General features: G+C 34.4%; 2 protein-coding genes across 10 annotated transcripts in view; one reads left to right on the forward strand and one right to left on the reverse strand.

The window, feature by feature from the left end:
- LOC117105807 (tubulin polyglutamylase TTLL5-like) overlaps positions 1-1397 on the reverse strand; it is a 134444-nt gene extending 133047 nt beyond the window's left edge. For 4 of the 8 annotated variants that reach the window (XM_033247090.1, XM_033247092.1, XM_033247094.1 and 1 more), the window contains exon 1: positions 1247-1397. The gene's annotated coding sequence lies outside the window, so the exon portion shown is untranslated. The other 4 variants (XM_033247091.1, XM_033247086.1, XM_033247088.1 and 1 more) reach the window with 3 other exon arrangements.
- Positions 1398-1406: 9 nt separating this feature from the next.
- On the forward strand, positions 1407-14341 carry LOC117105808 (lysophospholipase-like protein 1). Of its 2 annotated transcripts, none has more exons than XM_033247096.1 (5): positions 1407-1560; positions 3624-3723; positions 4543-4712; positions 7265-7380; positions 12974-14341. In XM_033247096.1, the coding sequence occupies exons 1-5, from the start codon at positions 1458-1460 to the stop codon at positions 13193-13195; spliced, it is 711 nt and encodes a 236-aa protein (XP_033102987.1). In that variant the 5' UTR covers positions 1407-1457; the 3' UTR covers positions 13196-14341. The 2 variants fall into 2 exon arrangements, with proteins under 2 accessions (XP_033102987.1, XP_033102988.1); XM_033247097.1 differs by having other exon boundaries at positions 1439-1564.
- Positions 14342-14666: the final 325 nt, after the last annotated feature.

The following is a 14666-nucleotide window of genomic DNA, read 5'->3' on the forward strand; positions in this document are numbered from 1 at the left end:
CATGTTGGATACCAAATGTAAGGTAATACTGATTGCTCTCTATTCTGTCAAAAGGAGGTCAACCAAAAAGGTGGGAAGACAATTTAACGTAACTTTTTTAAAAAAATTGTTTGATGTCAATGGATTAACAACTTTGTGAGCTATAGCGATTTTAATTGCCTTTGATAATCATGTCTCTGTCGATTTACACAGTTTTTCAGTAATTTCAGTTTTGGTTACTTTTTGTTTTATTTTACTGTATGTACCAATTTATTAGAGGGTTAAATAAATAAATAAATGAATGATTGAGTCAAGGCTCCTGAAAATTGTGGACAGGGGTCTAGCCAATCCATTATTTATTCAGCCCACTGGACTCCACCATAGCTTCGCTCTGGACTTGGCTCCACTGGCTTTTTACAAGAAATTTTAAAACCCCTGACAAACAGAGATCTTTCGTTAATGTCCCTTCTGAAAAAAAGAGAAAGTTAAGCAAAAAATAATCCTTAAATAAATTACATTAAAGATAGATTAGGCATATAAAAGAGGTATTATCTATAGGCTGCATTCACACCCGATCCGAACCGAAATATGTAGAACATTTTTGATGCACCTCTAGTATGTGCCTCTATTCTTTACCATACCACACTGACTTGATTTTCTTTTTTTCTGTTTTGTTTAGCAATACAAACCAAATTCAGATTCGGTGTGAATCTACTGGGTGTGGCTAGCCTAGCCCCTAGGTTTAGCCTACATTGAATCCCGTCTACATTATATGTTAAAACTAAGCCTAAGCCAAGCTATGGCTCTCTTCTCTAGGCCTAGGCTAGGCTGTAGGGCCTAGGCCTACTAGGCCTATGCTAGGCCCTAACTAACAAAAAAAAAACCATTTTTAAAATAACTAAATAGGCCTAGCCTATCCTAGGCCTAGTAAATTTAAACTTAATTTAGCTGAAACATTTTGTACACACTGATCAATAAAATATCTTGAAACTTGTATTCGCTATCTGATGCAGGCTGGCTCTAGGCCTAGGTCCTAGCCTAGTTAGTATTATCCTAGCGTCCTTAGCCCAGGCTCTAGGCCTACGTCAACATCAACCAAATGAAGGCAAGCCTAAGATTAAATCTACCTCCAAAAGAGACAGCGAGCGCGCCAGCAGCGAAGTGTGAGACTGGCATGAATGAGACGATTCATGGTGCCTAGAAAAATATATCTGACTTAAATATTCAAAACATTTTTGTCAAAACAGAGTGTAAAACATGTACTTACTAAGCGGTTTGTCATTAGATTTCACTCGTCAACAAACAGACAGAAAATTCTGGAAGAATAACAAATGTTGCAAAACTGTGTTTTTTATGAAAATTATCTTCATTAAATTTTTGTAGTCTGTTGTTAAGACGACCACCTGTTTGCGCATGCTCAAATCAATCATGTATAAAGTTTGTCAGAGGGATTCTGGGACATAAACATTCGAGCAAAGATGGCTGCGCCCATAGGACGCTCAGCTTCAAAATTAGCTGTTAAAGTCGTAGCGCAAACAAAAAAAGAAAGTATTGGCGCTATCATTTTCCTCCATGGATCAGGTAGGTGAGCCTAGACCAAGCAGTATTAGTAATAAACATACTGGCTGCTTCTAGCCTTACTTAGGTTATTATCTAGGCCTAGGCCTATATTCTTTCTGGGCGAGGGAGGCCTAACCTATCCTGGCCTTTTTCTCTGGTCAGTGAGGGAAGAGCCAAGGCCCAAAAAGGGCCGGCCTTGACTAAGTTAAACAGGCTTACTCTTTGAGTTCTTTAAATACTTTTCTTTTACATAGTCTACAGTTTAGATTTATTTTTATATAGGCCTATGCCTATCACGTTATATTGTTTTTCTTTTATTTGTTTTTTTTTATATCTTTTTAAAATAATTCATAATGTTAATTATTTTGTTGCTGTAGTGTTGGAATGATTAAACAATTTTATTATTTTTTGCTTTTTATGTAAATATCTCTTATTCATTGTTTTTAATTTTTATTATCTGATTTATCTGACTACTTATGCATTTTATTGATTTCTTTTATCACATAATTTGGCGAGTCGAATTGCCAAGCAGTTATCAGGGGCGCTGCAACGTACAGCCATAATAATATCGGTACTGGTTCAAACGGCACACTCGCCTATGGTTCTGCTGGTAGAACAAGTCTTCTCAGATAAGGACTATAAAGGCCAACTCAGACAGCGTCGTACGACGCAGCCCGACGCGATTTGTTGCTGTGTCGGGTCTGTGTGGGTTAAACGCAGACGCGATGGTGTGCGTCTGTGGCAGTCGCATCGTAGAATATTAAACATGTTTAATATTTCTCCCGACTGCTCAAGACTGTCCCCGACGATAAATCGGGTCGGGCTGTGTCGGCCAACGCTGTCTGAGTTGGCCTTAAGGGCACAGCAAAAAATTGTTTGATTATCACTCCCCATATTGATGTGGGAATAAAAAAAAATTTATTTTGCTCATTTATTTCAACAACATAAAAAAAACAATGCAATATTGTGACTGGAAATACATTTTCTTTGAAAAACAATAAAATTAAACCAGTTTTTATACAATATTTACATTATTCTTGCCGAATAAAAACAGTCCCTCCCTCATCGATAAAAAAAACCAATATTCTGTTAAAAAATTTATTGATTGCTAATCCCTAATATTGTGGTCTAAAAGCACACTTAGGACCAAGTTATAAGCCATAAAAACTCTTCTCAGAGAAAAATACTCAGTATGTCCCCAAATACTATTCGCGTGGGAATTGAACCCATGACCTCCAGGTATCTATTGTAGCCTGTTGTATTAACCACTAGACCACCGAGCTTGTGCTTGATGACTAGTGATGAATCCGATTCCCTAGTAACAGCGGGTACTGCAGGTGCTATAAATCTTTATATAGCATTGTCTTCAAATCGTTATATTACATTTCTCTGATTTTAACTGTCCATAGGTAAAAAGTACCATTAGAAATAATAACAGACCATAATGACGTTGTATCGATCCCACTTGGGGCCCCTGTTTATTTCATTTTCAGATTTATGTACTTCGGTAATTCACAAACATTGAAATGTTTTTTCTAATATCTTTTCTTATAGATTACTCGTTAACAAAGAAGCACTTTACTGAACTACAATTTGAGCTCATTTTATATGGGGTTTCATGGGCCTAGGCTGGTGGGGAAGGGGGGATGCCATGGTTGCAAATTAGTTCCACTGAGTGGGTTAAAATGCTTCAAATGACCATTAAGTTTACATTGGAATAGAGATTTATTTCTGCATTTTTAATTTTCACACCCCAAGCTGTTTTGCAACCCCCCCCCCCTGCCTTCTAGGCCAAAACCAGCCTACAGTATACCCATTTGGTTTCCTACACGACTCTTACAAAGTTTCCAATCAATGAATATTTGCCATAAAACCCATGCCTCATGTGTGTGTTTGCTTGTGATCCATATGAACATGTACCGGTAGTGATGATGTAACTTAAAGCGGATGATACTTTTCCTGTAATGCTATACAAGTTCAGACCCATTGCCATGACCATAATTTCTATTTAATATGGGAAATAAAACAGTCATTATTTTTGAATATATAATGTGACATATGAATTTTTTTCAATATTATTTTAGGTGATAGTGGAGAGCATTTTCACTCCTGGATTGTGGATACCTTAGGAGAGGAATTATCTTTTCCGCACCTGCGTGCTCTGTATCCAACCGCACCATCCAGGTAACAGCTATCTCCATTGTATTTCCTGTAGTTTATGGTGACACTTAAAAAACCAGACAGAATTCGAATAGTACTAATGCGTAGCACTTTAGCAGCTTACAGTACCTTCACTGGTGGTAGCCACTGTCTTCCATCGCTGGTCTCCTTGTGTTTCAGTTGGAGGACTGAAATGCAAGTTTCAATATTAGAGAATGCAGTACACTCTTCGGAAAAGAGTAGGGGATTGTCTTCCAGTGTGCCCCAATTACCACCAAAAGGACCCTACTGGAAATAAGTCTTCTTCGGACTTTCATGAGTTATCCTTGGTTTTACATACACTAAGGAAATCCAGTTAGCATATTTTCCCCTGTTTTTTGTACTAATGAATCACTGCAGGCCTATACTATACTGTATGTGGCATATGTAGAGTGCATAAAAAGTTTAAGGCTTTTTTTTATCAGTTAAAAACCTCTGGATGATACTTTATACTGTACTTTATTTCTTTTTGCAGTATTTTAAAAAAATTTATATTCCATGGTTTCTCTGGTATTAAGCCCACCCACACAAAACTTGGCCAATTTTTGGGGGTGGGCTTATTATATCTGGGGAATACCCTTTTGAAACTAATGGCAATTTTTAGACACTGTATGCCAAATTTAAAGAGCCCAATATTTGATGTATTTTTTCTGAGAATATTTGTAAAAGTCATACCATGGGCTTTTGCCAGAGGAAAGGCTGCTACATAAAATCGGGCATCAAGTAGGAGGTGGGCTTATAACTGAGGAACTAAAAAATATAATTTTGAAAATTATATATTAAAACAAATGTTGTTGTTTTCAGGCCTTACTCAGCTGCAGGTGGTATGTGTAGCAATGTGTGGTTTAACCGTTACACAATTGAATTTGAATCACCTGAGGACACTTCCTCTATACAACACATGAATGTGGAGATCAGTAAACTCATCCAAGATCAGATAAACAGTGGTATACCTAAAGAAAGGATCATTATAGGTATGTGATATGGACTTGAGATTATAATAGAAGTACAGGTTTCCCTCCAATAGACCTTTCCGGAGTGTCAATCAAACTTAACAACTGACTAATCAGAACAGCGCTAGGAATACGCGCGCGTCTCACAAACACACGTGTTATCCCACAATCGCACGTGTTCGCGTATGTTTTAACACTGTCGCATTGTGGGACCTTAGCAACAATATCCAAGGGGCGGGGCTTAGCGGAAAGGGAGCTTTCAATTGCTTGACGATGGTAGAATGTAGATGATGTCACTAAAAGTTGCATGGATTCTAGGATACAATTTGGCCAAATGCAGAGAACATAGGATGCCCGGTAGGATGGTCACGCATGAGTGATTCTGTTATAGCGTCGCGTTGTCGAACAAATCAAAAGCTCCCTATTGGCTTCTTTTAGGATTGGAGTTTCTATGGTCTTTAGCAGGTTTGGTCTCTAATAAGAAATATAAACAACATTTGTTAATACGGGGACCATAGAATTTTAATTGTTCATTTTCGTGACTCGAAAAAGAATGAGGAAGTTGCATGGTGGCGGGGCCGCTTGAGCTTGGTGCCAGGGGTCGACTGTTCTATTATTTTTCATGGGGTGTTCCCATGTGTGAGAAAGAATGGGCAATTTTTCGGTTTATCCAGGGAAGTATCCACTCATAGACTACCAACATCACCATTGATTTGTGTAATTTTAATTGGTGTTTAATTGCAGGTACTGTGTTAAATTAGAGGGTCCTTTAATTAGAGGGAGACCTGTATTATGATGAAAAACAAATTATTGATTGATAAATAAAAGATTAAATGATAAATGAATAAATTAATAAAAAATAGAATGAATGATAATTGATCAAATGAATGTATGATTAAATAAAGAAAAAAAATAGATTTATTATGAGTCTGAAATGTGTAAAAATGCAAAATACAATCTGTTTTGTCAAACTATAAATTAATGATATTAAATAAAATAAATGAATAATGAATTATAGAATGAATAAATAAATAAATATATGATTGATTAAACAAATGAAGAAAAATATTTATAGTAATAAAGCAGATGAGTCTGAAATATGTTGAATGCAGAATACAACCTGTTTTCATTGAATGATAAATTAATAAGTGAATGATAAATGATGGAATATATAAATGAATGAATAATTAAACAAATGGAGAAAATAATTGATAAGATATATTTATTATGAGTCTGAAATGAGTGAGTGCAAAACAATATCTGTTTTCTTTAAAACAATAAATGTACGAATGAATCAATCAATCAATGATAAATGAATAAGTAAATGATAAATGATCAAATAAATAAATGAATGATAAATGAATTAATCAATGATCAAATGAATAAATGAATGAATAATTGAATGATTATACAATTAAAGAAAAAATTAATAAAATAAATTTAATATGAGTCAAGTGTGTTGAATGCAAAATACAATCTGTATTCGTAGAAACAATGAATGAATTATAAATGAATTAATAAATGAATGAATGATTAAACAAATGAAGAAAAAATTAAACAATAAAATAGGTTATTAAACTGAAGTGTGTGCATGGAAAAAATAAAATCTGTTTTTGTTTAAAAACAATAAATGAATGATAAATGAATGAATGTATGATAAATGATTGAATTAATAAATAATGACTAATTAAACAAATGCAAAATATATTACAATTTTTATTTTTTATTTATTTTATTTCAACAATATTTTATAAGGGTTGTAAAAAAGATTTATTATAATGCCTCTGAAATGTGTAAATGCAAAAAAACATCTGTTTTTGTTGAAACAAACACAGTGGCCAATATCATTCAAAAACATTTACTATGCAATTCATTGTTTGTGTTTGGATTCATTTTTTCTACTGGTATACCATGATAATATTCCATATTTTTTCTAATATTGGTATTTGTTTATTTATAGTTATACCTTTTTTATACTAGATAAATTTAAAATATTTAACTGTAATACATCAGGGGTCCCAATTTGGAAGAAGTCACTTCCGAGAGATTTGGTTAAATGTGCTTTCTTTCATATGTAATATTCTTCTGCTGTTCATGGTGTTTAATGCCATTGGTACCATAATATGTTTATTTTAAATATTTTTCACTGATTAAGACTGATTAGGGACTGGAACCCAGTCTACTCATGGTGATATTCATCTGCATTGACTTCCATGAGAAAATTGATAATAAAGTAATAAAGATATGCAAATATTTTGAACTTACTGGAGATGAGTTATATTCCGGGTAATTCTTGCTTGCTTATGGTAATGTGGGAGGCTGTTTCATTTGTCAGGCCATGGAGCTTGAGACCCCCTGCTACATTTTGCATATTTATATACCTGAATAAATATTTTGGCTTTTTCTGCTACTATATTTGTTCTGATCTTTTTTCTTCTATCCTGTTTTTCACAGGGGCTTTCTACCCTCAAATTTATATGTTGTTTCGTTTTTTTGTATCCTGTTTTCCAATGTATTTACACAGAGGTTTTCTACCTTCTACTTTAACATTTGCTTTGTGTTTTTTTTTGTAGGTGGTTTTTCCATGGGAGGATCTATGGCTCTTCATGTTGCTTATAGTCAGCATACATCTATAGCTGGAGTTTTTACTTTATCTTCATTTCTAAATCAAGAATCCTTAGTATATAAGGTTTGCATACTTTCTAAGTTGTTTAGGGAATGGAAACATAATTCAGCTTGGTTTAAACCATAGGTGGGCAAAGTGTGGCTCATAGACAACGTGGGTCCCAACAGTAATTTTGTTGTGGCCCGTGGCAACCCTATGCATACCATCTTTCACAAGAAGACCTTTTAACACGTTGGCTGCCAGCGACGAGTATACTCGCTCACAGGGTGTTGTTGAGGGCGCCAGGGACGAGTATACTCGTCAAAATCGGGGTAACATTCTGGCGTTTATAACTTCTTTGTTATACATTTTAGAACCGCAGATTGGACGGCTGGTAGTTCAGGGAAGATACACCTAGACGATAACGTACATATGACGTATGTATGTTTGTTGTGTTATGTTGCCGGTAGTACACTTGAGCGGCACAAGTGGGGGCGCCCTTTAAACATATACCAACCCATGCAAAAAGTGGACGAGATAACTCACACTTGGCATAGTCAGTAAAAAATTCTATCATAGTGCCGTCGACGAGTATACTCGCCCCCTAATATTTTCCTGCCAATTCATTAGACACATCATTTTGATGATATATGACTAGATAAAATTTCAAAAAAGTATGTTTGTACATTATTATTTGTACAAACTTATTTTGACATATGGGAAGGAACCTTAAAAAAAGGTCTGGCAGTCAACATGTTAAAATGACCCGTTAGGCCCATTTTTATGCCCACTCTTTGAACAACATTGAATTTGGGAAGTGCAAATCATTGCCACTGATCATTGTATTAGGCAATTGATACTGGCACTGTATAGATACCTGATGATTCGTTGATTGATTGACTGATTTATTGCATCATGAAACACACGGACATATCAATTTGTTTGAACGTTGTTTTGACCACATAACAAAATATTTTTAATCTCCTGCATGTAAGAAAGACAAAAATGAACAGATTGACCGTGCTGCACAGCACAGTGTTTGGGCAATTTCATTATCCAAAAAGGGTATATAAAAATGAATTTTTAAAATGATCAATCACTATCGAAACACTATTAATACATTCGCCTACAATTTAGAACCAGTTAATCATGTAAATGACAAAACATCTTTGTTCCTGGAAAAACTACTAATATTTGACCTACAGTAATTACAAACCTCTTGCTTGATTTCAGTTATAGGTCAGAAATAGAGATTTTCTTTACAAATCAAATGTAATCTCACTAGATATGCAGCTGCTATAACATGTTGGATAAAAGGCTATTCTTTCAATACAAGATTTCAATACTCAGGGATGACACATGATCAAAGATATCTGATAAGCGAAACATACTCATTCCCAAAGCTTTGTGAAGATTATCAGTCAGTGGAGTGTTGTCTGTGGCCCTATAGGGCATTTGCTGGGGACAATCACCCACAGCCCTAGTTGGTTTAAAATATCAAAATGACAATTATGTTTTATTTTATTTCATTTACTTTGTCTTCAGAAAGAAAATTGTAACTCTAATTCGTTACTAATATTACATGTAATGAATTTCAGTTTCTGGGAAAATAAAAGAAAATTATTAAAATTTAAAGGACGGAAAATACATACAAATAGACAGAAAATGAGCAATCATTAACAACCTGACGGGATAACCAAAAAAGTGAAAGAAAACACTGTCGCGTGGTTCTCCAAGGTCACAAAACGCACCTGTTTCTGCTGACGCCCTTAAAAGAATCAACAAGAGAATCAACAAAATACATTAATCAATTATATCTCACAAAATACCATTTAATAATACTTCACCATCGTTACAAACAAGCCAGCACAGACAAACAATATTTGAAGTCACCACCACTTTCGGCGGATTCTCTCCAAAGTACAACAGGTTGGTTCCCACAACCCTGGTCGGTCTAACAGAATATCAAAACAGGCCTACAGTAAGGGTAGATTCACACCGAATCCGAATTCGGTTTGTAGAACGTTTTCGATGCACGTCTTAGTGTGCACCTCTATTCTGATTCACTTTTCTTTTTTTCGTTACGTTAGCCATACAAATCGAATTCGGATTCTGTGTCAATGCAGCCACCACACACAGTGGGTTTAAGTTTGATACAAGCAAATACAGCATCATAAAATATGATGCCCTGTTTCCATAACAGTGTAGGTTGAGAAAGTTAGCAAACCTATGGAATTTCCTAACAAACAATACATGTAAACACTTAAAAATATACATACAGTATAATGTAGTGTATATGAAGTAAAATAAAATATCCTAATTCAGAAATATGTACAATGAAAGATTTAAAAACAATACTAAAATTAGGAACAAATTATTTCAAAACATTGCTTTTCTTAAACCTTAAATTTAGACATGGTGACCATAAAAAGACTTACAGTAAGACTTTATTATTAAAAATAATTCTTTACAAATATCTGTAGATAATAATTTCCATTGTCTGGAAAATAAAAAATCAGTGAAAATGTAAAGAAAAAAATACATACAAATAGACAGAAAATGAGTGATCATTAACAACCCAATCGGATAACCAAAAAGCAAAACAAATCACTGTTGCATTGTTTTCTATGGTTGGAAACAATACATCTAAACACTTAAAAATATATGTATAATATAGTGTATATAAATTAAAATAGTAAAATAATCCTAATTCAGAAATATGTACAAAGATAGATTTAAAGACAGTAAAATTGAGAACAAACTATTTTAAAAATTGCTTTTCTTAAAACCTTAAATTAAAAATGATGACCATAAAAAGGCTTAAAATGTTAAAACTAATTTGTTACAATTATCATTGTCTTGGGAAATCAAAATCAGTAAAAATGTACATCATTGGCGTAATGCCTATGTGCTCTTGTGCAGTGGTCTGCATGGGCCCCAACCACTAGGGGCCCCTTCGGGGACGTTACCCATTGGGTCCTCGATCCAGTGATTTGTTGGATGGATCGGATTTATTCGGTGTAAACACCAAGGAAAGCCCATAAAAGTTTGAGTGGGGTCCTTCTGGTGGTGATTGGGCAGTACACCGAGAGACAATCCCCCACTTTCTCCGAAGAGGGTACTGCGTTCTTTAATTTGCACATGGGCCATACATGCATATGGGACCAATGGCTTAAACATCTCATCCGAAAGACGGTGTGCTATTTGTAACTTGGTTTTCAGCCCTCCAGCTGAAACACAAGAAGAGGCAGCAATGGGAATTGAACCTAAATTTCTCCACGGTTCAGTGCACACACAGTGGCTATGACCAGATTAGCCAAATGACACCAACCAAATGAACAGAATAATGTGTGTCTGACATCAACTGTAGGACATATATTATATCCAGAGTGGATTAGATGTTGGGGGAGGGCAGCAGGGCCTGGCCTGGCCACCTCTAAATTTGTAAACATTTTGTTTAAAAATTCAGATAAAAAAAAATTATATTCAAAGTTTGTGAGTGCCATTTCCCTATCTAGATGTGTCAATAATCATAAATTTTAGACCCCCCACTATGAAAGGTCCTCCCTGAACCCCTCCAGTCTCAGAAATGCACAAGGTCCTCAGCCTTCTTCAACAACTATCATTAACAATTCTATAGTTTTATTATTTAAACGCCCTCGTTTTTCTAGTTCAAAAATTAAATGCCACAAATTTGAATGTAGTGGGAGAGGAATACCATACAGCCGGTAAATATCAACTGCAATATTTCGGTTCATATTAAAACAAATATTGATCAAATTTTGTCGACGTCTGTCAAACTTTTTAATCCTGATAGCATCATATGCTGGGAGAGTTGGTATTACTTCCCGAATCTTTTGTATTGTGTCTACCATTCTACATAACTTGCAAGCTTCAACAACAATTTTAATATCTGTTGGTCCAAGCTTTTCAGACTGTCTTAGTTCTTTTAGTAGAAATCTTGACAAATTTTTAATAGGTATATCATATATATTGGGAAATAAATCATAAAATAAAACTTTCAGCATCGCAGGATTATTTAATGCATCCAATGCAATTTTTTAGCGGCTGATCAACTTGCTGTAGACTTTCTCAGAGTGTCCTGGTTTAAGTTTGTCGTTTCGTAAAAATTATATAATGAAGCAGTATAAAACCTGCTATGAAGATCAGAACAATATGTAAATTTAAGAATACTCGGAATAATACTTGAATCCACATCAGGATTGCGGATAAACCAGCTAATATGTTTGTGTTCTTCTGACACCAATTCAGAAGTTTTCTCCAAATTGATCCATCTTGTGTTTGCTTTTTACAATTTAGATATACACATAGAAGTAATATTGTAAGTGATGTGATGATCAGAACAATCCATGTGCATTTGAGAGACCTTCCTTCAGGTGAATTGCTATTTCCGAGTAAATCTGAATGTGGTGTTTTGTCATGATGTCGGCATACCATGAACAGAAGCCCAACATATAATGAAAACTTCATTGAACCAGCTATTACTGCTTTGTTTGTCTCACACCAATCGCTAAGTTTTCCACAAAATGTTGACCTCCCATCTGTAATGCATGGTATCATGGGTTCTACAGGTACTCTCACAATATATTGTCTATGCCTATTTCTATGCTGCGCCATTTTATCCCTGATCGGCTGAAAGGAACAGACTAAACCAGAATACTGTGTAAAGATGTTACTACTGCTGTGTTATTACGCTGCTATAGAAACATGAAAAAATATTGATTTTGTTCTACATTTTCTGTTTTCACAACCCAGCAGAATAAAACCAGCCTTTGTCTGCCAGCCACCAGACAAAAGGGGCCTCAATAAATGTAAATTCTATTCTCTAAATATCATATCATCATTTATACCTTCATATAGCATGTATTTTGCATTTTCATTTTTACAGTACATAAAACAAGAAATGTAACAGAACAGAAGTAAATCAATGAGGCAGTATCACCTAAATATTATAACGAAAATAACAGCCTAAAGGTTCTCCACAAAGAAATACTTACATAAAATTATGAGAAAAACATGTAAGATAAAATGTTAAAATCAAATAATAATAATTTTGAAATCATCAATATTTGCAGTCGGCAGGTTCGCTGAACAAGGTGTAAAAAAAGTCTCACCTAAAATAGCACCATTTGTATCACCTGTCGTGGGAGGGAAAAAATGTTCGCATGCTGAGCAACATACGATGCTCGGACCACTGGAATGAATAAAAAAAGAGTAATGAAAAAATTGTCATCTATATTGTCATCTACCTTCTGTACCCTTCATATTTCTGTATTGAACCTAAAATCATAATCAATAAATCTTAATTATTTGTATTGCTTAATTGAAAATTGACATTGAAATCAAATTAGATTCAATTTACATTCATGAACAATTGTTTTGTTTTTTAATTGGTTATAGTACATGCTATCAAGATCAGAACAATATATAAAGAGCTGTACTTTTTAGACAACCTTTTTTCACATGTGTTTCTTCAGAATTTAGGCATATTACCAATAATAACTCAGCCCATATTTCATTTGCGGATAAAACAGTTAATACGTTTTGTTTTTTAATTGGTTATAGTAATAAACCTAATTTTATTAATATAATAATGGATTTGAAAATACTAGTTGATGTAGCATTCAATATAGAAACACTTGCATTTTTTTTTCAGGCTTTACAGGCACACAGTGGACCCATACCACCATTATTTGCTTGCCACGGAAATGCTGATGAATTGGTGTTGTACGATTGGGGGAAGTCAACTGTTGAAACTCTACAGGAGCACAATGTTCAAACAGAGTTTCACACTATTCCTGGGCTTAGCCATGAGCTACATAAAGGTGTATTACAACAGCTGAAAGCTTGGATATTGAAGGTTTTACCAGAGGCTTGAGTTTAGATGTTTTGCATATTTGCTATGTTTAATTCATGTTTTTCAGAGTCAAACTCTGAATAAGCCCCAAGCAGGAGAAAGAAGATGGCAACCAGCATTGACAAAAATGGCAAAACATCTTGTAATGAAAATTTAAAAATAACTGATGAAAATTTTACTCAACAAAGAGTATCAGTTTAATGAACTTTGAAGTAGTGATGCTGATGATGATGAGGAGGATGAAGGTAATGGTGATGATGAAGTAATAGAGAAGATGATGATGTATGTAAAGAGGATGTGACAAAGATGATGTAAGGAAGATGATGGTGATGAGAAGAAAGGATGAGGATGATGATCATGAAAAAGCTGATGATGATGATGACGACGATGATTACGCTGATGACAGTGAGATGGCAGCCCTGGGTGTATGGATATGAGATATACGGTGGTAGTTATTATAGGTGGACTAAACATTACATTATTCTTGAAATATCTTTGTGAAAAAAATGTGTGTGTACAGTATTATTTTTATTATTTCAGTTTGCATCAGATAGGGCAAAACATTACTCCAATTATTATTATAATTATTATTATTATTTAATGGTATTATGTTGGGTACCTGGTAGGAGGTGAGGTTGCACGAGTATGATCCAATGGCCAAGGAAAGAAAACACCTTTAGCGGTTTTCTGCATATGTGCACAATATAAATCCTATATGAATATATATTATAATGACCATCATCTTCATTGTTATTGTTATTATATTGCTTTGTGTTTATGAATCTTTTACCTTTAATAGCAACTTTGACACTGAAATCTTCAAATTTTATATGTTTCAAGATATGTATTTCAGCCATTTTTATCAAATATCAAAACATTTCATATGAATATATGCATCAAGGAAATTAATTTATTGTGAATTGATTTTTTTGTTTTGTTCTTTAATTTGTTTAGTTAGATGCCCACAAAACTGAGAACACCTGTGAGTTATGTACTAGCCGGTCTTTTGCACCTAAAATTGCTGGTAAATGGAAGCAGTGATGTGGGTTATGGTCGTTTTTCTGGTAGCCTTTAGTTTAAAAGGATAAGCTTTTTCATGGTTTTCACAAGCGCCTTGAGCACTTTAGTGGAGATGTGCGCTTAATAAATCTTATTATTATTATTATTATTATTATGTACTGTATTGTAAGTTTGAGAAAATAAATAAAAACTGCATGATGGTAATTGGTTAGTTGAAAGTGTCTTTTTCTACTCTCTTTTTCAATATCATCATTTAACCAAAATAATTAAATGCACATTTGAAAAAGCCTTCATTCCAGTTTTTTAAAATATAGTGGGAAAGGTCATTGTGATGTGTGGGGTGGGGTGGGGGGCCTTTCAATTGCAGCGACAACATGACCCTAAGACAGATTGTCTTTTTAAATTTTGTTGGTGATTACAGTCTCTTTGCGACTAGGCTAAATTTATTCTGAATATATTTGTTTTGATTCCT

This window comes from Anneissia japonica, unplaced genomic scaffold (assembly GCF_011630105.1).
Source record: "Anneissia japonica isolate Jap-2015-1 unplaced genomic scaffold, ASM1163010v1 scaffold287754_len4335492_cov202, whole genome shotgun sequence".
Lineage (NCBI taxonomy): Eukaryota > Metazoa > Echinodermata > Crinoidea > Comatulida > Comatulidae > Anneissia > Anneissia japonica.

Coding starts and splice junctions, on each gene's coding strand:
- LOC117105808 (XM_033247096.1), top strand. CDS start 1,458: ATGGCTGCGCCCATAGGACGCTCAGCTTCAAAATTAGCTGTTAAAGTC. Junction 1,561..3,623: donor CATTTTCCTCCATGGATCAG/GTAGGTGAGCCT, acceptor ATATTATTTTAG/GTGATAGTGGAGAGCATTTT. Junction 7,381..12,973: donor AAGAATCCTTAGTATATAAG/GTTTGCATACTT, acceptor TTTTTTTTTCAG/GCTTTACAGGCACACAGTGG.